Consider the following 21,553-nt stretch of genomic DNA (forward strand, 5'->3'; position numbering starts at 1 on the left):
TGGTAGGGTGTGTCCCATCATCCAGGTAAGTATGACCAATGACATTTGCTTTGACACACTTACATTTTCTCTATAGGGCAATATGAATTTCATATCCATTGAGATATATTGTAGCCAATGGTATGGGTGGAGTAAAACGCCAGAAACAATTACAAATACACAGTGCCCCGTAGAATTGTTTTTTGCATACAATCACTCAATAGAATGTCCTGAACATTACTTTGGCGTGTAGAATTGTTTTTCCTGTATAGGGCAATATGAACATGTACAGTCTATTATGGTGTTTTGCATTGGGGCCTAAAGAGGGTGTGGAAATATTGTGTTGCTAGATGTAGCACACTGTTCCCCATGATTACACAGGTTTGTCTTACTCTACACACTCTCCTGAGTATTTTCTACATTGCTTTCTCTATGGAATATGAGCAATATGTATTCCATATTCAGTCATTGGCATTGTCTAAATGTTGCCCTTGAAATGTGTTTTTATACCCACTTTTTATTGAAATGACTCTTAAATATGATCAATTGAATTGCTGTTAATGTTTTCAGAGGAACATGTTCTTAAACAATTAATAAACTAAATGTATGTCATTTTTCAAGTAATACGTTGGTCTCATTTATTTTGAAAATGTCCTAATTTTCGTGACCCGGAAATGTTTCTTTAATGTTGCTTACAAGATATTGATCCAGACGCTGATGGTAGATTATCAATTGCGTTGACTGATTGAACATTGACAGAAGCACTGGGATTATCAAAGATGTATCATCAACCGGTGTTGAAGAATCGGCGAACTCTTTTGGAACGGGCTGAGAAATTCATATCTGATACTTATTTCACCGACTGCAACCTCAGAGGAAGGTAATCATAATTAGCGTATCTCTTAAACCTGATGGCATTTAAGCGCATTTGAAAGCTTTCTCATTGACAGATAGTTGGATGTATTGTTAGTTTGGTTTTGTTTGTTGTGCAGATTACCGTTTTTGTGCACAAAAGATCCATGCATCTTTATAGCTTGTCCTTAGTAGTTTCACATGTCACACCCGTAGTTGCACATCGTTCCATATAGTCAGACAAAAGATTAACATAACGAAACTCATTTAAAAAAATCCCTCTGGTATACCATTAGAACGAAAAAATTTTCACTTAGTTCCATATGTGCACTCAGATTGTTTTTCACTTAGTTCCATATGTGCACTCAGATTGTTTTTCGCAGTCATGGACTAACTGAATTAAACTTTAGTATAATTTATTAAAAGAGTACTCCAGGTTTTGGATAATTCCTACTAACCCAGAGTAAGATGAACTGATAGACAACCAGCACTAAGTGCACTAAGTTATGGATTTACCACAACTTTCCTCAGACTTCACGCACGACATGAAAATGTTATTAAGAGGTATATAATATACAGTACCTTGTTGAGCTCTCACCAGTGGTTACACTAAATCAAACTGTCAGTACAGAGCCAGTGACATCATGGAACTTCTGGTTGAGATATCGTAGTGGTTGTACCTGAGATTAAACGTAGAGCCCGCATGAGTTTTGTAATGTTTATTTCTCATCTGAGCCTATGGAACGATGCTCAACTAGAGATGCCGACAAGTGATAATCTGATAACTACTGAGGAGACAATCCGGTAATTGCGGTTGAAGCAGCCGCAGCAGTTTTTTCCGGAGTTTTGTCCTTCTTATCTACATCAACGGCCACCTGTGATGACTATACTGTGATGACTATACTGTGATGACTATACTGCCTCTGTATGACTCCTTAAACTGGAGACATCTGTCTCACAACTCCTGTCTTTCAGACTATATGGAGACACCTGTCCTGTGGAGTCCATCTCATACTCCATGTCCCAGAAACGGATCCCATTCTTAGAGGCTGTCAAGCTGAACTATGAGCCCTATGAAGTCGGTGATACCTTTGGACCTACGTAAGTGTTTTATAGCCCTGTCATAACCATGATATTAGCTAACATTCACTTGTCTTATGTCTACAATTTATGAATGACTGATTGATTTAATTTACCACTGACATTTTGGTGTGTTTTCTAGATGGTGGACCTGCTGGTTTAAAGTCTCTTTAAGAATCCCGGATTCCTGGAGAGGAAAGCAGGTCCACCTGCGATGGGAGAGTGATGGAGAAGCAATGGTCTGGATGGGTCAACAGCCAGTACAGGTTGGTCCAAAAATATCTGCTTAAAAGATGAGAAGAAATGAAAAGCACAAAACTACACAAAGGGAAACATTAAACTGTAAAACCTGCAATCACCCCTCCTTCCACTTGGCAAACCATAATATATACTACTTCCCTTAATCAACGTCTTCCCATGTCCCTGGGGTTTAACTAAGGAGGGTTGGTAACTGTCTTAATCTCCCTGTGGTTTAACTAAGGAGGGTTGGTAACTGTCTTAATCTCCCTGTGGTTTAATTAAAGAGGGTTGGTAACTGTCTTAATCTCCCTGTGGTTTAATTAAAGAGGGTTGGTAACTGTCTTAATCTCCCTGTGGTTTAATTAAGGAGGGTTGGTAACAGTCTTAATCTCCCTGTGGTTTAACCAAGGAGGGTTGGTAACAGTCTTAATCTCCCTGTGGTTAATTAAAGATGGTTGGTAACTGTCTTAATATCCCTGTGGTTAATTAAAGATGGTTGGTAACAGTCTTAATCTCCCTGTGGTTAATTAAAGATGGTTGGTAACAGTCTTTATCTCCCTGTGGTTAATTAAAGATGGTTGGTAACAGTCTTTATCTCCCTGTGGTTAATTAAAGATGGTTGCTAACAGTCTTAATCTCCCTGTGGTTAATTAAAGATGGTTGGTAACAGTCTTAATCTCCCTGTGGTTAATTAAAGATGGTTGCTAACAGTCTTAATCTCCCTGTGGTTAATTAAAGATGGTTGCTAACAGTCTTTATCTCCCAGGGGTTAATTAAAGATGGTTGGTAACAGTCTTTATCTCCCTGTGGTTAATTAAAGATGGTTGCTAACAGTCTTAATCTCCCTGTGGTTAATTAAAGATGGTTGCTAACAGTCTTAATCTCCCTGTGGTTAATTAAAGATGGTTGCTAACAGTCTTAATCTCCCTGTGGTTAATTAAAGATGGTTGGTAACTGTCTTAATATCCCTGTGGTTAATTAAAGATGGTTGGTAACAGTCTTAATCTCCCTGTGGTTAATTAAAGATGGTTGGTAACAGTCTTTATCTCCCTGTGGTTAATTAAAGATGGTTGGTAACAGTCTTTATCTCCCTGTGGTTAATTAAAGATGGTTGCTAACAGTCTTAATCTCCCTGTGGTTAATTAAAGATGGTTGCTAACAGTCTTTATCTCCCAGGGGTTAATTAAAGATGGTTGGTAACAGTCTTTATCTCCCAGGGGTTAATTAAAGATGGTTGCTAACAGTCTTAATCTCCCTGTGGTTAATTAAAGATGGTTGCTAACAGTCTTAATCTCCCTGTGGTTAATTAAAGATGGTTGCTAACAGTCTTAATCTCCCTGTGGTTAATTAAAGATGGTTGCTAACAGTCTTAATCTCCCTGTGGTTAATTAAAGATGGTTGGTAACAGTCTTTATCTCCCTGTGGTTAATTAAAGATGGTTGCTAACAGTCTTAATCTCCCTGTGGTTAATTAAAGATGGTTGCTAACAGTCTTAATCTCCCTGTGGTTAATTAAAGATGGTTGCTAACAGTCTTAATCTCCCTGTGGTTAATTAAAGATGGTTGGTAACTGTCTTAATATCCCTGTGGTTAATTAAAGATGGTTGGTAACAGTCTTAATCTCCCTGTGGTTAATTAAAGATGGTTGGTAACAGTCTTTATCTCCCTGTGGTTAATTAAAGATGGTTGGTAACAGTCTTTATCTCCCTGTGGTTAATTAAAGATGGTTGCTAACAGTCTTAATCTCCCTGTGGTTAATTAAAGATGGTTGCTAACAGTCTTAATCTCCCTGTGGTTAATTAAAGATGGTTGCTAACAGTCTTAATCTCCCTGTGGTTAATTAAAGATGGTTGCTAACAGTCTTTATCTCCCAGGGGTTAATTAAAGATGGTTGGTAACAGTCTTAATCTCCCTGTGGTTAATTAAAGATGGTTGCTAACAGTCTTAATCTCCCTGTGGTTAATTAAAGATGGTTGCTAACAGTCTTAATCTCCCTGTGGTTAATTAAAGATGGTTGCTAACAGTCTTAATCTCCCTGTGGTTAATTAAAGATGGTTGCTAACAGTCTTAATCTCCCTGTGGTTAATTAAAGATGGTTGCTAACAGTCTTAATCTCCCTGTGGTTAATTAAAGATGGTTGCTAACAGTCTTAATCTCCCTGTGGTTAATTAAAGATGGTTGGTAACAGTCTTTATCTCCCTGTGGTTAATTAAAGATGGTTGGTAACAGTCTTTATCTCCCAGGGGTTAATTAAAGATGGTTGGTAACAGTCTTAATCTCCCAGGGGTTAATTAAAGATGGTTGCTAACAGTCTTTATCTCCCAGGGGTTAATTAAAGATGGTTGCTAACAGTCTTTATCTCCCAGGGGTTAATTAAAGATGGTTGCTAACAGTCTTAATCTCCCTGTGGTTAATTAAAGATGGTTGCTAACAGTCTTTATCTCCCTGTGGTTAATTAAAGATGGTTGGTAACAGTCTTTATCTCCCAGGGGTTAATTAAAGATGGTTGGTAACAGTCTTTATCTCCCAGGGGTTGACTAAGGAAGGAGAGAAAATCTGCTATATTCTAAGTGAGTGTTTGAAGGACAGCGAGCCCCACAGGTCTGTCACCTTGTTTATAAACATTATATTCTATGGATGAATTAACTAATTAACCTGTTTTCTGTTGAAAATATGTGATGGTGTTCCTTCGTCCTGTAGTATGACCCTATACATTGAACTGGCCTGTAACGGTCTGTTTGGAGCGGGTCAGGGTTCCATGATTGCAGCACCCGACCCTGACAGGAAGTACTCTGTTCAGAAGGCGGAGCTTGTCGTGTTCAACCAGGAAGTCAGGGAGCTTCTGACTGACTTTGAGATGCTTGTTGATATTGTCAAGGTAATAGTTTGAAATATTGGAGTCATTGACTGACTAATGGTCTTATTCATTCATAGTAAGAATGAAAGGGCAATGATGAAATCTGTGACCTCACTTTGCTGAAGTGTAAACAGAACAGGATTTTGAAATCTACAACTCTTGTATTTCCTGATTTAATTGGGAAATCTTTTAACTAAACACTGTTCATACCAAGCCATACTGATCTAGTGTCTTTGTTTTCTCAGTTGTTAGGTGAGGGCAATCAGCGTGGCTACCAGGCCTTGTTCACAGCCAATGAGATGGTGAATGTGTGTGAGCCGACCAATCCCAGCTCATTTCCTGCTGCCCGCAGTCTGGCTCTTAGGTTCTTCAGCCAGAGGAACGGAGACAGCCAGCATACTGTCCACGCAATGGGCCACTGTCACATAGACTCAGGTGACTGTCAGCACCTCCCTGATATGTCATGCTCATTGGTTCGATTGGTTTGATTGATGGATCCTATCTTTGGTCAGCTTGGTTGTGGCCCTATGAGGAGACGATCAGGAAGTGTGCTCGGAGCTGGGTAACGGTAATACGCTTGATGGAGAAGAACAGTCACATGGTTTTCACCTGCTCACAGGTACTTCACATTTTACCCACATCACACCTGCTCACAGGTACATCACATTTTACACACATCGCAGCAGGGTGTCCATAGCCTAGTGGTGACCAGTAACCAGAAGGTTGGCATTGTGAGCAAGTCCTGGAGCAAGTTAGTTAGATATAATTTCTCCCATATCCTTGCTGTACATGAGAATCTATTTTACAGTTGAGCCCTACATTACAGAACAAACATATATATATATAAAAAGGAAACAATCAAAAACAAGAAAGGAAGCCACACAAGTTGTTCCCCAGAGAGACGCGCACAGTGAATGTCCCCGGAGAGGCGATCACGGTGAAGGTCCCCGGAGAAGCGATCACGGTGAAGGTCCCCGGAGAGGCGATCACGGTGAAGGTCCCCGGAGAGGCGATCATGGTGAAGGTCCCCGGAGAGGCGATCACGGTGAAGGTCCCCGGAGAGGCGATCACGGTGAAGGTCCCCGGAGAGGCGATCACGGTGAAGGTCCCCGGAGAGGCGATCACGGTGAAGGTCCCCGGAGAGGCGATCACGGTGAAGGGAGCTTGAATTCCAGGGGGGCAGAACTAGACTAGGTCTCAACCTTTTTCGGCTGTCCTAAATCCTGGGCTGCACATGTTGTAGACCACCCCCCTTAAGGCGTCTGCGGCCTGTGACATGGCTCCAAGGCTTTTGAGACGCCCCGTCCACTCCACAAGCCAATTTTGGTGGTGATGAATGCTGGGTAAGCACCAGTCAACAGCGAGAGACGGCATGGCAGCGTTGGTGAAGCATTCAATAAATTTGAGTCTCGTCCACCAGTGTTAAAAATGAAAACAATTAAGGCTCTCAGATGCCAGATGTGTGTTTGGAATAGCCGCAAGGACACAAGTTCTGCAAGGAAAATCCAAATGGTCCTCATTTTTCTGTACAAGGGCGCAGTTCATACAGTACAACAGGAAATACTGGCCATCTTGTCCAGCCATGGCAATGACTGCGTAGTGTCTCCTGGCACTTAAATCACAACAAACCATTGGTAGATACCTGGACAATAAAACCATTGGTAGATACCTGGACAATAAAACCATTGGTAGATACCTGGACAATAAAACCATTGGTAGGTAACTGGACAATAAAACCATTGGTAGATACCTGGACAATAAAACCATTGGTAGATACCTGGACAATAAAACCATTGGTAGGTAACTGGACAATAAAACCATTGGTAGATACCTGGACAATAAAACCATTGGTAGGTAACTGGACAATAAAACCATTGGTAGATACCTGGACAATAAAACCATCTGCGTGGTCCAAATCCAAAGGTTAATTGCTTTGCAGGATGAAAGTTGACCAGTAGTTTTCCTCAGTCAGAAGTGACGTGAGTAGTTCTTAAAGTTGTTGTCCAATAGCAGTGAATCAAGTTACAGTATTTGTTCCCTGCAGGCCCAGCAGCTGGAATGGGTGAGAGGCTGGTACCCCGGCCTGTTCTCTCAGATTCAGGACCACGCCAAAAAGGGACAGTTTATCCCCGTAGGGGGAACCTGGGTGGAAATGGTGAGAGGAACATCAGACCATCAGATTACAGGAAGTGATGAGCACTATTACTGACAACATTCCTCTTCCTGTGTCAGGACGGAAATCTGCCGTCTGGTGAATCCATGGTCAGACAGTTCCTGGAGGGACAGTGCTTCTTCAAGAAGGAGTTTGGAAACTACTGCAGAGAGGTACAATATTGTAGGACATTTTCCGAAGCCCCGGCCCTTTAAAGAGTACCACAAATCACCCCCAAACTTCATGTCAAACATTTCCTCTGTAGGGGTAAACGTGTCATGTTCCCCTAAATAAACTTGACACACAGTGTGTGTAGTCATGTATAACAGAGATGTTTGTCCCTCTCTGCCTGTTGTAGTTTTGGTTGCCTGATACGTTTGGGTACTCGGCTCAGCTCCCTCAGATAATGCAAGGTTCAGGCATCACACGCTTCCTCACTCAGAAACTCAGCTGGAACCTGGTCAACACCTTCCCTGTGAGTCCTCCTCCTTCCCACTAGGTGGTGCTGTGGCCAAACTGATATTTTTGCAATACTTTCAATGATTACATCAATTGATATGTCTTTCTTTCACTCTCTCTTCATCATTTAACATCTCAATATTTCTTGTTTTCTCTCACTCTATTTATTTTTGAATTACAGCACAACACATTCTTCTGGGAGGGTCTGGATGGTTCCCAGGTCCTGACTCACTTTCCTCCAGGGAACTCCTACGAGATGAAGGGGAAAGTAGAGGATGTGAGTAAAAGTCCCTGATGAGAACAGTTACAATAGTTACAGTAGTTCTCTTAAATACTGACAATGTAATGACTAGCACACTGAAGCCTCCCTCCTCAGCTGGTCAACACTGTCAAGAACAATAAGGACAAAGGAAGAGCCAATCACAGTGCAGCTCTGTTTGGGTTTGGTGACGGGGGAGGAGGTCCAACCCAGTTGATGCTGGACAGACTGGACCGGGTCCAGGACACCGATGGACTGCCACGGTCAGGACCACGCACAAAAACATCCACACACATGCATACACCGGCCAGTACCATCGTGACTGGACCATCACCAACAAAAGCTCCTTACGATATAGACATCAACCAGTTCAACACAGGAAGAGGGGGTCTGCTTCACACGAAACAAAACAAGCCCTAGTAGTAACCTCATATCCAAGCTATGACTAGAAGTAACTGTTCCCAGGCTATTGTGTAAAGCTATCAAAATTTCTCATTGGCCTTTGCTCTTACATGTTAGTGAATCAGTTCCCTTGTTTGATTTTCCCATGAATTTCAATGGACACCCACAAACATTTGCCCTTGTTAAAAAGTCCAAGTTTGACACTAGTTCCACAGTATTTGGGTGAATGTGTATGGGAACGGGATTCAGAGCAGTGGCCAACTGGAAGACTGACCAGTAGATTATGTGCCAGAATATCACATCCATTTTGTGCCAGAATATCACATCCATTTTGTGCCAGAATATCACATCCATTTTGTGCCAGAATATCACATCCATTTTGTGCCAGAATATCACATCCATTTTGTAACAGAATATCACATCCATTTTGTAACAGAATATCACATCCATTATGTTTCAGAATATCATATCCATTTTCGGGCTTGTTTAATGATGCTACATCTTGAGATTATTTGTGTAAACTTGCATATATCAACGTGACGCGTTCCGAGGTAGTGTGCACCACATTGTCAAGTGTCAAGACTGTTGTGTTGCGATTGACGGCCACAGTCCTGCATGGTATGTCTTGAACATGTTGGTGTAAGCCTAGCATTTTATTCTCTTTGCAATGCAAAGCAGCCCTTAGTTTTAGCATTGGCTCAAATCCAGTGCTTTTTACAGGAGGAACTGTCTTCCTTAAGGATAGAGCTGGCTCAGGGATTTGATCTAGCAACCATTCAGTTACTGGTCAGATGATCTAGATCCCTAACACCGCACCTCCACCACCTAACACCACACATCCACCACCTAACACCACACATCCACCACCTAACACCACACATCTAACACCCCACCTCCACTACCTGACAACACCTCCATCACCTAACACCACCTCAATCACCTGACACCACACCTCCACATGGTCAGATGATCTAGATCCCTAATACCGTACCTCCACCACCTAACACCACACCTCCACCACCTAACACCACCTCCATCACCTGACACCACCTCCATCACCTAACACCCCACCTCCACTACTTGACAACACCTCCATCACCTAACACCACACCTCCACATGGTCAGATGATCTAGATTCCTAACACCGCACCTCCACCACCTGACAACACCTCCATCACCTGACACCACCTCCATCACCTAACACCGCACCTCCATCACCTAACACCACACCTCCACATGGTCAGATGATCTAGATCCCTAAAACCGCACCTCCACCACCTGACAACACCTCCATCACCTAACACCACCTCCATCACCTGACACCACACCTCCACATGGTCAGAGGATCTAGATCCCTAGTACCGTACCTCCACCACCTAACACCACACCTCCACCACCTAACACCACCTCCATCACCTGACACCACCTCCATCACCTAACACCCCACCTCCACCACCTGACAACACCTCCATCACCTGACACCACCTCCATCACCTAACACCCCCTCCATCACCTAACACCACACCTCCACATGGTCAGATGATCTAGATCCCTAAAACCGCACCTCCAGCACCTGACAACACCTCCATCACCTAACACCACCTCCATCACCTGACACCACACCTCCACATGGTCAGAGGATCTAGATCCCTAATACCGTACCTCCACCACCTAACACCACACTTCCACCACCTAACACCACCTCCATCACCTGACACCACCTCCATCACCTAACACCACACCTCCACATGGTCAGATGATCTAGATCCCTAACACCACACGTACAACAGCCATGCTGTTGTAATACGTGCAGAATTTAGTTTGGCATTGTTTCTGTGAATTAAGCAGGGCCTTCCCAGTAAAAGATGTCTGGATTGCAGCATATGTTGCTCCAAAACCTGTATGTATTGTTCTGCATTAATAGTGCCTTCACAGCTGTGCAAATCACCAATGCCATGTGCACTAATGCACCCCCAAACCATCTTGGATGCTGGCTTTTGATCTGTGTGCTGTTAACAGGCCGGATGGTCCCTCTCCTCTTTAGCGGGATGGATGCAGTGTCCATGATTCCCCAAAATAATTTCACATTTAGATTTTTCAGACCACAGGATAGTTTTCCACTTCGCCTCAGTCCATCTTAAATGAGCTCTGGCTCAGAGAAGGTGTCGGAGTTTCTGGATCTTGTTTGTATATGGTTTCGTCTGTGCATGGTAGAGTTTGCATTTGTGGATGCAGCGACGTACTGAGTTCACAGACAAGGGTTTTCAGATGTGTTCCCAATCCCATTCAGTGTCTGTTTTCAATGCAGTGCCGCCTGTGGGCCCAAAGATCACGGCCATCCAGTATTGGTTTTCGGCCTTGTCCCTTGCGTACAGAGATTTCTCAGAATTCTCAGATTCTTTTAATGGTATTATGTACCATAGATTGAGATCCCAAACTCTTTGCAATTTTACATTGAGAAACGTTATTCTTAAATTGTTGCACTAGTCTTTGCTTCTGAAAGATTCATCCTCTGGGTTGCTCTTTTTATACCCCATCATGTTACTGACCTTCAGCCAATTAACCTAATTAAGTTGTGAGATTTTCAACCAGGTTAAAACATTTTCAAGTCTTTTGCTGCCCCTGTCCCAGCTTTTTTGAAACATGTTGCTGGCATCAAATTCAGGAAAAGACAACATTTCTCATTTTTAACATTTGATATGTTGTCTTTGTACTATTTTCTATTGAATATAGGGTTTAAATGATTTGTACATCATTGCATTCTGTTTTTCTTAACTTCTTACCCTGCGTCCCAACTTTTATGGAAAAGGTTTGTACAATTTGCACTGTTACCAAGTGGTGACAAGCCACTAGTTGAAGGGAAAACATTGATGGAATTAAAAGTTACAGTCGAGAAGGATTTGGTTGCAAAACGGAAGTTAAAGTCAATATGAATGCGGTTGGGAACGATATCCAGAACACTGTAAATTAGTAAGCTTACCACTGTTTAGTAATGGTCTTTGAGCGATGTTATAAGTGTAGGACACTCGCTTCCTGTCCGTTATAGTACTCTGGGGAAAAACCTACTGATGAAGTCAAAACCTATTTATTTTGAATAAATTGGATTAAACAGTAAATTACTATTAGAATAATAAAATAATGTCCAATGCACATTCATCATGTGTATGTAGGTCATTGCCTGTGGTGTTTATTTCTGTTCCTAGTGTTCAGATGTCCAGTCCAGACCGCCTCTTCTCTTTGCTTGAAGCTGAATCCTCTCTACTGTGTACCTGGACTGGAGAACTCTTTCTAGAACTACACAATGGCACCTACACCACACAGGCCCAGGTGACATTACACCTACACCACACAGGCCCAGGTGACATTACACCTACACCACACAGGCCCTGGTGACATTACACCTACACCACACAGGCCCAGGTGACATTACACCTACACCACACAGGCCCAGGTGACATTACACCTACACCACACAGGCCCAGGTGACATTACACCTACACCACACAGGCCCTGGTGACATTACACCTACACCACACAGGCCCAGGTGACATTACACCTACACCACACAGGCCCAGGTGACATTACACCTACACCACACAGGCCCAGGTGACATTACACCTACACCACACAGGCCCAGGTGACATTACACCTACACCACACAGGCCCAGGTGACATTACACCTACACCACACAGGCCCAGGTGACATTACACCTACACCACACAGGCCCAGGTGACATTACACCTACACCACACAGGCCCAGGTGACATTACACCTCCATCACACAGGCCCAGGTGACATTACACCTCCATCACACAGGCCCAGGTGACATTACACCTACACCACACAGGCCCAGGTGACATTACACCTACACCACACAGGCCCAGGTGACATTACACCTACACCACACAGGCCCAGGTGACAATACACCTCCATCACACAGGCCCTGGTGACATTACACCTACACCACACAGGCCCTGGTGACATTACACCTCCATCACACAGGCCCAGGTGACATTACACCTACACCACACAGGCCCAGGTGACATTACACCTACACCACACAGGCCCAGGTGACATTACACCTACACCACACAGGCCCTGGTGACATTACACCTACACCACACAGGCCCAGGTGACATTACACCTACACCACACAGGCCCAGGTGACATTACACCTACACCACACAGGCCCAGGTGACATTACACCTACACCACACAGGCCCTGGTGACATTACACCTACACCACACAGGCCCAGGTGACATTACACCTACACCACACAGGCCCTGGTGACATTACACCTACACCACACAGGCCCAGGTGACATTACACCTACACCACACAGGCCCTGGTGACATTACACCTACACCACACAGGCCCAGGTGACATTACACCTACACCACACAGGCCCAGGTGACATTACACCTACACCACACAGGCCCAGGTGACATTACACCTACACCACACAGGCCCAGGTGACATTACACCTCCATCACACAGGCCCAGGTGACATTACACCTCCATCACACAGGCCCAGGTGACATTACACCTACACCACACAGGCCCAGGTGACATTACACCTACACCACACAGGCCCAGGTGACATTACACCTACACCACACAGGCCCAGGTGACAATACACCTCCATCACACAGGCCCTGGTGACATTACACCTACACCACACAGGCCCTGGTGACATTACACCTACACCACACAGGCCCAGGTGACATTACACCTACACCACACAGGCCCAGGTGACATTACACCTACACCACCCAGGCCCAGGTGACAATACACCTCCATCACACAGGCCCAGGTGACATTACACCTACACCACACAGGCCCAGGTGACATTACACCTACACCACACAGGCCCAGGTGACATTACACCTACATCACACAGGCCCAGGTGACATTACACCTACACCACACAGGCCCAGGTGACATTACACCTACACCACACAGGCCCAGGTGACATTACACCTACACCACACAGGCCCTGGTGACATTACACCTACACCACACAGGCCCAGGTGACATTACACCTCCATCACACAGGCCCAGGTGACATTACACCTACACCACACAGGCCCAGGTGACATTACACCTACACCACACAGGCCCAGGTGACATTACACCTCCATCACACAGGCCCAGGTGACATTACACCTCCATCACACAGGCCCAGGTGACATTACACCTCCATCACACAGGCCCAGGTGACATTACACCTCCATCACACAGGCCCAGGTGACATTACACCTACACCACCCAGGCCCAGGTGACATTACACCTACACCACACAGGCCCAGGTGACATTACACCTCCATCACACAGGCCCAGGTGACATTACACCTCCATCACACAGGCCCAGGTGACATTACACCTACACCACACAGGCCCAGGTGACATTACACCTACACCACACAGGCCCAGGTGACATTACACCTACACCACCCAGGCCCAGGTGACAATACACCTCCATCACACAGGCCCAGGTGACATTACACCTACACCACACAGGCCCAGGTGACATTACACCTACACCACACAGGCCCAGGTGACATTACACCTCCATCACACAGGCCCAGGTGACATTACACCTACACCACACAGGCCCAGGTGACATTACACCTACACCACACAGGCCCAGGTGACATTACACCTACACCACACAGGCCCAGGTGACATTAAACCTACACCACCCAGGCCCAGGTGACATTACACCTACACCACACAGGCCCAGGTGACATTACACCTACACCACACAGGCCCAGGTGACGCTTTCTCCATGATATTTTCTGTGTGTGTGCCCAGATAAAGCTTGGGAATCGTCAGTGTGAGGCTCTTCTCCATGATGTTGAGGTGGCCAGCAGCCTGGCTCTGTGCCAGGACAACACCTTCCAGTACCCATCCACACAGCTACACAACCTCTGGAGGTAGGAGACACAGCTACACAACCTCTGGAGGTTGGAGACACAGCCATACAACCTCTGGAGCCCATCTTAAATTACCCATATTGCTTTGTGTTGCAGACTGCTCCTTCTAAACCAGTTCCATGATGTCATTCCAGGGAGCTGTATAGAGATGGTTGTAGAGGATGCACTTCAGTATTACCAAGGTGTTTGCAATGTTGTTGTTCTTTCATATTATGAAAGTGTAGTGTGAATGAATTAGCACATTCATAGAAACAGACACTCCCAAGCCAACACTCGTGTCCCCCACCCCCCGCAGAGATCCGCAGCGTGGGAACCAGACTCCTGCAGGTGGCCGGTGAGGCCCTGGTAGCTAAAGGCCAGACAGAAGTCAGAGGTCAGAGGTCAGAGGACAAAGGACCTGTTGTTCTTAACACCCTGCCCTGGGAACGCACCGAGGTCGTTCCTCTGACTGACGGCACTACTGACCAACCAGTCCTAGGTATCAAATCACGCTGTCCGGGATAGGTCAACCCTAAAACTGGACCACTGCTGCTTTCTGTTCTACCTGATCGTTGATGTTAGCCACCAGGTGTTAGAGGTCTAAATTACTTCCTGGTGTATGGATACAACTGGAAAGATGTAGTTGGAGGGAAATCATCTGGGTGTTTATAGAGCATTCATCCAGTCATTCAGGCACATCTAAAGTCTTCGTCAATATACCTATTGAATAGAAGAAAGATAACTGACCAGGTCTGTTAAGGCATAGCCACTACAGAGACCTGGTAAATAGTTAATAAGACTAACCAGGTCTATGAAGACCTAGCTACTACCTATACTGGTTAACAGACCTGTTACATTTTCTTTGATCTGTTTTACAGTAGTAGTTTCTAATGTAATGTCTGTGTTCTGTAGATGACCTATATTACAGTAGTAGTTTCTAATGTAATGTCTGTGTTCTGTAGACGACCCATATTACAGTAGTTGTTTCTAATGTAATGTCTGTGTTCTGTAGACGACCCATATTACAGTAGTAGTTTCTAATGTAATGTCTGTGTTCTGTAGACGACCCATATTACAGTAGTTTATTACTAATGTAATGTCTGTGTTCTGTAGCGGTGGTGACGGTGCCTAGTGTTGGTGTCGTGTCTATCAGAGAAGGTTCTGGAACCCCTCCTGTCATCCCAGTCTCAGTCAAGGTTCAGGTAAAAGTGTCCTACATTCGGCCCATTGTCAGGGAATTCATGGGAGAAATGTTTAAACTTGTTTCAATTTGACAGATTAGTTGGTATTCTAATTTATTGTGTCCTGGGCCTGTCGTCATGGATTCTGATGGTCCTCATGGAGACTGATGGTCCTCATGGAGACTGATGGTCCTCATGGAGACTGATGGTCCTCATGGTTTCTGATGGTCCTCATGGAGACTGATGGTCCTCATGGAGACTGATGGTCCTCATGGAGACTGATGGTCATCATGGAGACTGATGGTCATCATGGATTCTGATGGTCCTCATGGAGACTGATGGTCCTCATGGAGACTGATAGTCATCATGGTTTCTGATGGTCCTCATGGAGGCTGATGGTCCTCATGGAGGTTGATGGTCCTCATGGAGACTGATGGTCCTCATGGAGACTGATGGTCCTCATGGAGACTGACTCTGTTGGGGTTCTATAGACTGATACTCCTGGATAATGACAGTGTGGGCTTCTGCTGCAGGTTGATGGTTCTGTACTCATGGAGAATGGAATCTTGCGTGCTGTTGTGAATAAGGATGGATGTCTGGCTTCACTGTACATGGTAAAGACAAACCGGTAAGATCCAATCCTCAGTAAGTATACACACACACACACACACACACACACAACCACTGACGACACCACCACCACACACACACACACACACACGACCACTGACGACACCACCACCACACACACACACACACACACAGACTGTTTTTTGTGAAATGTGGGGACCAGAAAAACTAAATTCCATGCTCCCTTGCCCTAACCTTAACCCTAACCTTAAACCTAACCCTAACCTTAACCTAACCCTAACCTAACCCTAAGCCTAACCTTAACCTCAATAAAGTAACATTTATGGCTAAACTTTACCTAGATGTAATGCCTAACCTTAACCCTAAACTTAACCAACAATGCCTGGACCTTAAAGAAACCCCAATTCTAAGTCTAAAGTTAATTGTAAGTTTGACCCTAAAACTAAATCCTGAGCCAGAAAATGACTTTTGAAATGTGGGGACATGAAAAATGTCCCCACAAGTCACATTGTTCAGGTTTTAGTATAGTTATGGGGACAAAATGTCCTGACAAGTCACAAAAACAAACACACACACACACACACGACCACTGATGACACCACCACCACACACACACACACATACAAGACCACAGACACCACCACCATCACACACATACGCACACCACAGACACCTACACACACACACACACGACCACAGACACCACCACACACACACACACACACACACACACACGACCACAGACACCACCAAACACACACACACAACCACAGACACCACCACACACACACACACAACCACAGACACCACCACCACACACACACACACGACCACAGACACCACCACCACACACACATACGCACACCACAGACACCACCACCACACAGACACACACACACACACAAGTCACTGCTCTTCTGCCTGTGTTCCAGAGAGGTGATCTATGATGGTTGGCAAGGGAACCAATTTGTTTTGTTTGATGATGTTCCTCTATACTGGGATGCCTGGGACACTATGGACTACCATCTTCAGACCAGGTTGTTGTTGTTATTATTATTACTATTATTAGAGAAGATGGGTTAACCCTAACCCAGGTTGTTGTTATTATTATTACTATTATTAGAGAAGATGAGTTAACCCTAACCCAGGTTGTTGTTATTATTATTACTATTATTAGAGAAGATGGGTTAACCCTAACCCAGGTTGTTGTTATTATTATTACTATTATTAGAGAAGATGGGTTAACCCTAACCCAGGTTGTTGTTATTATTATTACTATTATTAGAGAAGATGGGTTAACCCTAACCCAGGTTGTTGTTATTACGCTGTTGGAAAAAATTAAGGGAACACTTAAATCACACAGCGGGTCTCGATGAACTAAATATATTAAAGTTTAAAATCTTTACTGTACATTGTGTAATTAGTTGAGAACAAAATGGTAAATGGAAACCAGAATCACCAACCGATTGAGGGCTGGATTCAAACTCACACCAAAAATGTAAGTAAACTATTGAAATCACAGGCTGTTCAAATTTGCGTGATTTTTGCTACTTGGCGGTGTCGGATGCACCGATACAGAACGTCCCAGAGCTTCTCAATTGGATTCAGGTCTGGGGAACGTGAGGGCCAGTCAGTGGCATCAATGCCTTTGCCATGCAGGAACTGCCTACACACTCTGGTCACATGAGGCCGGACATTATCCTGCACAAGGAGGAACCCAGGGCCCACTGCACCAGTGTAAGGTCTGACGATGGGTCTGAGGATTTCATCCCGGTACCTAACATCAGTCAGGGTACAGTTGGCTAGCACGTGGAGGTCTGTGTGACCCTCCAAGGATATGCCTCCCCAGACCATCACTGACCCACTGCCAAACGGGTCATGCTGGATGATGTTGCAGGCAGCATAACGTTCACCACGGCGTCTCCAGACTCTCACGTCTGTCACGTTCTCAATGGGAACTTGTTCTCATCTCTGAAAAGAACGGGGTGCCAATGGTGGACCTGCCAGTTCTGGTTTTCTCTGGCAAATGCTCATCGAGCTGCACGGTTTGGGCTGTGAGCACATGTCCCACTAGAGGACGGTTCTGATGGATGTGCCATCCTGGAAGAGCAGGACTACCTTTGTAACCTGAATGGGCTGCAGGTACCACCTCATGCTACCAGGACACTAGAAAAATGCAAAACTAGAGAAGATCAGTCAGGTACGATAAGGAGAGAGCAATTGTCTGTGGCCACCACCTGCAAAACCATTCCTTTTTGGGGGTTGTCTAGCTGTTGCTTCTCCAGTGCACATGTTGTCACTTTCATTTGCACCAAAACAGGTGACACTGATTCATAATCGCTTATGCTTCCTAACTGGACTGATTGATATCCCTGAAGTTTAATTGACTTGGTGTTATACTGGGATGATCATATATTCCCTTAATTTTTTTGAGCAGTGTTTATTATTACTATTCTTATTGTTATTGTTATTAGAGAGGATGGATGTCATGGACTACAGACCAGGTTATTATTAATAATAGAAAGGATGAAAACCAGAAGTTGCTCTTAATTTTCCCGACCAGAGATTCTATGATCTCACACCACACATATCCTAATCTAAGCCAGTTATACAGGTAACTTAACCCCTAACCTATAACTGCTCCTGTTCAGGAAGCCTGTGAGAGAGGTGGTCCGTCCCATCCAGGTGTTGTCTTTGGGAGGACTGAGGGGCAGTGTAACCTTCACACTCCAAATTAGTGAGAAGAGCACTATCACTCAAGAGATCATCCTGGATGCCATGTGTCCTTATATCAAGTTCAAAACACAGGTACTGGACAATATTACTGGTATTATATCATAGGAATTTGCCAAGTCTGAAAAGGTTATTAAGGTGCAAGAATTATGCTGGCAGTTTTTCTATATCGACAGTTTCTCATAATCTTGTTAACACATGTTTCCATACACCTGTCCTCTAACCTCCAGGTGGAGTGGTTTGAGTCCCATAAGTTCCTGAAGGTGGAGTTCCCTGTGAGGGTGCGGAGTCCCGAGGCGACTTATGAGATCCAGTTTGGACACCTGCAACGACCCACGCACAGAAATACCTCCTGGGACTGGGCCCGCTTCGAGGTACCCCGCTGACCCCTGAACCTCGCTCTAACCCCTGACCTTTGCAGCATTCTGTTGCTTCAGATGTATCAATTTGCTATTGTAGGTTTGGGGCCATAAATGGGCGGACCTGTCCGAACACGGCTTTGGAGTGTCTCTGCTGAACGACTGTAAATATGGCTACTCTATTCATCGTAACGTCATGACCCTGTCCCTGTAAGTCCTCTAATACCGTGGAGCCATGACCCACTTCTATCACTCCTGTCAGCTTACACTAGCTAACATCAGACCAGTCTGACGAACGTCGCAGCGATCAACACTCCTGTCTGTTGTTCTTCACAGACTACGAGCTACCAAGGCTCCTGATGCCAACGCAGACATGGGCAGTCACCAGTTTACCTACGCCATCATGCCACACAAAGGTGACCTTCACCCTGATAACTGGTGTTCAGTAGTGTTCAGGTCTTAGTTTGACGTGTGTAATGGTGGATGCATTGCAGCTGATGTGCATCAATATTTCCTCAGACTTACGTAGATATGGTGCTCTGCATCCATTAGTCAACTGTACAAGTGCGGTACAAGGAAATGCAGTTAGCATCTAACCAGAAGTACAAACAGAAGTGGGCAGGAAGTATTAAGTATAGTGTATGTTAAGTGGTATTTATTGATGTGCAATGCAGTACAAATGGCAATCTTAATGTGCAATGAAGGCTAATTGAAGGTGCATGTGAAACTGAAATTCATGGATGCTAGCAGTGAGGTTCCTGAAGAAGATGTGTACATGTAGCAACTGTGGCCTATTGCCGGGGTTGTTCTGCCTTCTGACCTAATGAACCAGCTACACAGAAATGGATAGAGGACACATTTTAGATTGTGGACTGTTCTTCGTGCCTTGTCGTTTTTAAGTGTAATTCATTGGCCGGGTAACTAAGTAGCTGCCAATGGTAGGAGGTCCAACACAGTGGTCGACAACAACTCTGTCCGTGCTAAAATGGATTCTGTCATTCTCTTTTGTCTATTCAGCACAAACAGCTGAGGTGCAACGCCAACTGGCTGTCTCATGACTTCATCATTACATTGTTACAGGAACCTTCCAGGAAGCAGGTGTAATCCAGTGTGCCTACAATCTCAATTATCCCCTGAGACTGATTGACCACGCCCCTGGCTCCAATACTGCAGTCTGGAGTGCCTTCTCTGTCAGCACTGCAGCAGTCATTCTGGAGACCATCAAACAGGTGCACACCCCTCCCTCTAAGGAATTCGCTTAAGTTGTTGTCCATGTTGCTGGGAGTGAGACGTTAAACTGTTGGGTTTGTTCATAGTAGGGCTCAACTAAACTTAAACCATTGACGTGAATGGTCCGGTTTATCCATTGACGTGAATGGTCCGGTTTATCCATTGACGTGAATGGTTGTTTTTTTTCGAATGAGGACAGTTCTCGGCATTCTAGTTGTCTGATCTGATATCTGCGTCACATACCGTGACTGATAATGTTTGTAAAAATGGCCTTTAAAAGCCACAGATAATTGAAATGTTTTATAGACACTAAGGTATATTCCTTAGGCACCAGATGAATAACCACACAGAAATAGGGTGGAAATTGTTCAGTTATTGGCTGTGAATTTGGTTGCACGTTGTGAACATAATCCATGTAGCCTTTCAGGAAGTGTCCCTAGTATGACCTCAGCCTAACCCATCTGTAATGAACCCGTATCCTCGTCCTCTCCCTGCAGGCAGAGGACAGGAAGGATGCTCTTCTGGTTCGTCTGTATGAGTCTCATGGTGGAAGTGTCTCAGCGTCTCTCTCAACCTCTCTTCCCGTCAGGGAGGCGTGGCAGTGAGTAAAACAAACTACAATTGTGTTAGATGGATGTACTGTTGTGTTAGATGGATGTACTGTTGTGTTAGATGGATGTACTGTTGTGTTAGATGGATGTACTGTTGTGTTAGATGGATGTACTGTTGTGTTAGATGGATGTACTATTGTGTTAGATGGATGTACTATTGTGTTAGATGGATGTACTATTGTGTTGTGATGGATGTACTATTGTGTTAGATGGATGTACTATTGTGTTAGATGGATGTACTATTGTGTTAGATGGATGTACTGTGCTCAGTTCGATCAAACCTATCATTGAGCTCTTTTCTCATTGGTTTTCTCCAGCTGTGATCTACTTGAGCGAGTAGATCTCTCTCATCCTGCACCATTCACAGGAGCTGGAATCCCTCTCAACTTCAGGCCTTTTCAGATTGTGTCACTTCTCCTATACCTGAAGTGAAACAGGAGGTCTGTTCACCAGGAGGATCGACGCTGTAATCTTTAGATCTGATGACATCTAGCTACAATGAGTCTGGAATACCTGGCAGGATCTGTTTCTTTATTTTTAAGTGATTTCAAGAAAGAAAATAACCTTTTGTATGCTGTTAAATAAATAAATGTATAATCACTTAACCTTGCCTTGAATATTCTTTATAACAGCACTCCAACCAGTCGGAAAA

At 44.6% G+C, this 21,553-nt stretch overlaps 1 protein-coding gene across 4 annotated transcripts; it reads left to right on the forward strand.

Annotated features, from left to right (window-relative positions):
- Window positions 1–655: 655 nt before the first annotated feature.
- On the forward strand, window positions 656–21,506 carry man2c1 (mannosidase, alpha, class 2C, member 1). Of its 4 annotated transcripts, XM_034288289.1 has the most exons (26): window positions 656–859; window positions 1,807–1,932; window positions 2,054–2,177; window positions 4,681–4,751; window positions 4,851–5,028; window positions 5,253–5,442; window positions 5,520–5,626; window positions 7,052–7,162; window positions 7,240–7,332; window positions 7,518–7,634; window positions 7,800–7,895; window positions 7,995–8,140; window positions 11,483–11,606; window positions 14,096–14,217; window positions 14,314–14,399; window positions 14,513–14,695; window positions 15,310–15,398; window positions 15,911–16,005; window positions 16,901–17,005; window positions 18,620–18,776; window positions 18,932–19,075; window positions 19,161–19,270; window positions 19,397–19,476; window positions 20,141–20,289; window positions 20,788–20,891; window positions 21,219–21,506. In XM_034288289.1, exons 1-26 carry the CDS (start codon window positions 759–761, stop codon window positions 21,331–21,333), a joined length of 3,123 nt encoding a protein of 1,040 aa, XP_034144180.1. In that variant the 5' UTR covers window positions 656–758; the 3' UTR covers window positions 21,334–21,506. The 4 variants fall into 4 exon arrangements, with proteins under 4 accessions (XP_034144180.1, XP_034144181.1, XP_034144182.1 ...); XM_034288290.1 differs by lacking the exons at window positions 20,788–20,891; window positions 21,219–21,506 and having other exon boundaries at window positions 19,161–19,224; window positions 20,141–20,283; XM_034288291.1 differs by lacking the exons at window positions 19,397–19,476; window positions 20,141–20,289; window positions 20,788–20,891; window positions 21,219–21,506 and adding an exon at window positions 19,323–19,351 and having other exon boundaries at window positions 19,161–19,224.
- The last annotated feature ends 47 nt before the right edge of the window (window positions 21,507–21,553 follow it).

This window comes from Esox lucius, chromosome 19, assembly GCF_011004845.1.
Source record: "Esox lucius isolate fEsoLuc1 chromosome 19, fEsoLuc1.pri, whole genome shotgun sequence".
Classification (NCBI taxonomy): Eukaryota; Metazoa; Chordata; class Actinopteri; order Esociformes; family Esocidae; genus Esox; species Esox lucius.

Bases quoted from the DNA above. Each gene is read 5' to 3' on its own strand.
- man2c1 (XM_034288289.1), top strand. From the start codon at position 759: ATGTATCATCAACCGGTGTTGAAGAATCGGCGAACTCTTTTGGAACGG. The intron at 2,178-4,680 runs GTTGGTCCAAAA...TTTATCTCCCAG, and splicing joins TGGGTCAACAGCCAGTACAG to GGGTTGACTAAGGAAGGAGA. The intron at 17,006-18,619 runs GTTGTTGTTGTT...GCTCCTGTTCAG, and splicing joins GACTACCATCTTCAGACCAG to GAAGCCTGTGAGAGAGGTGG.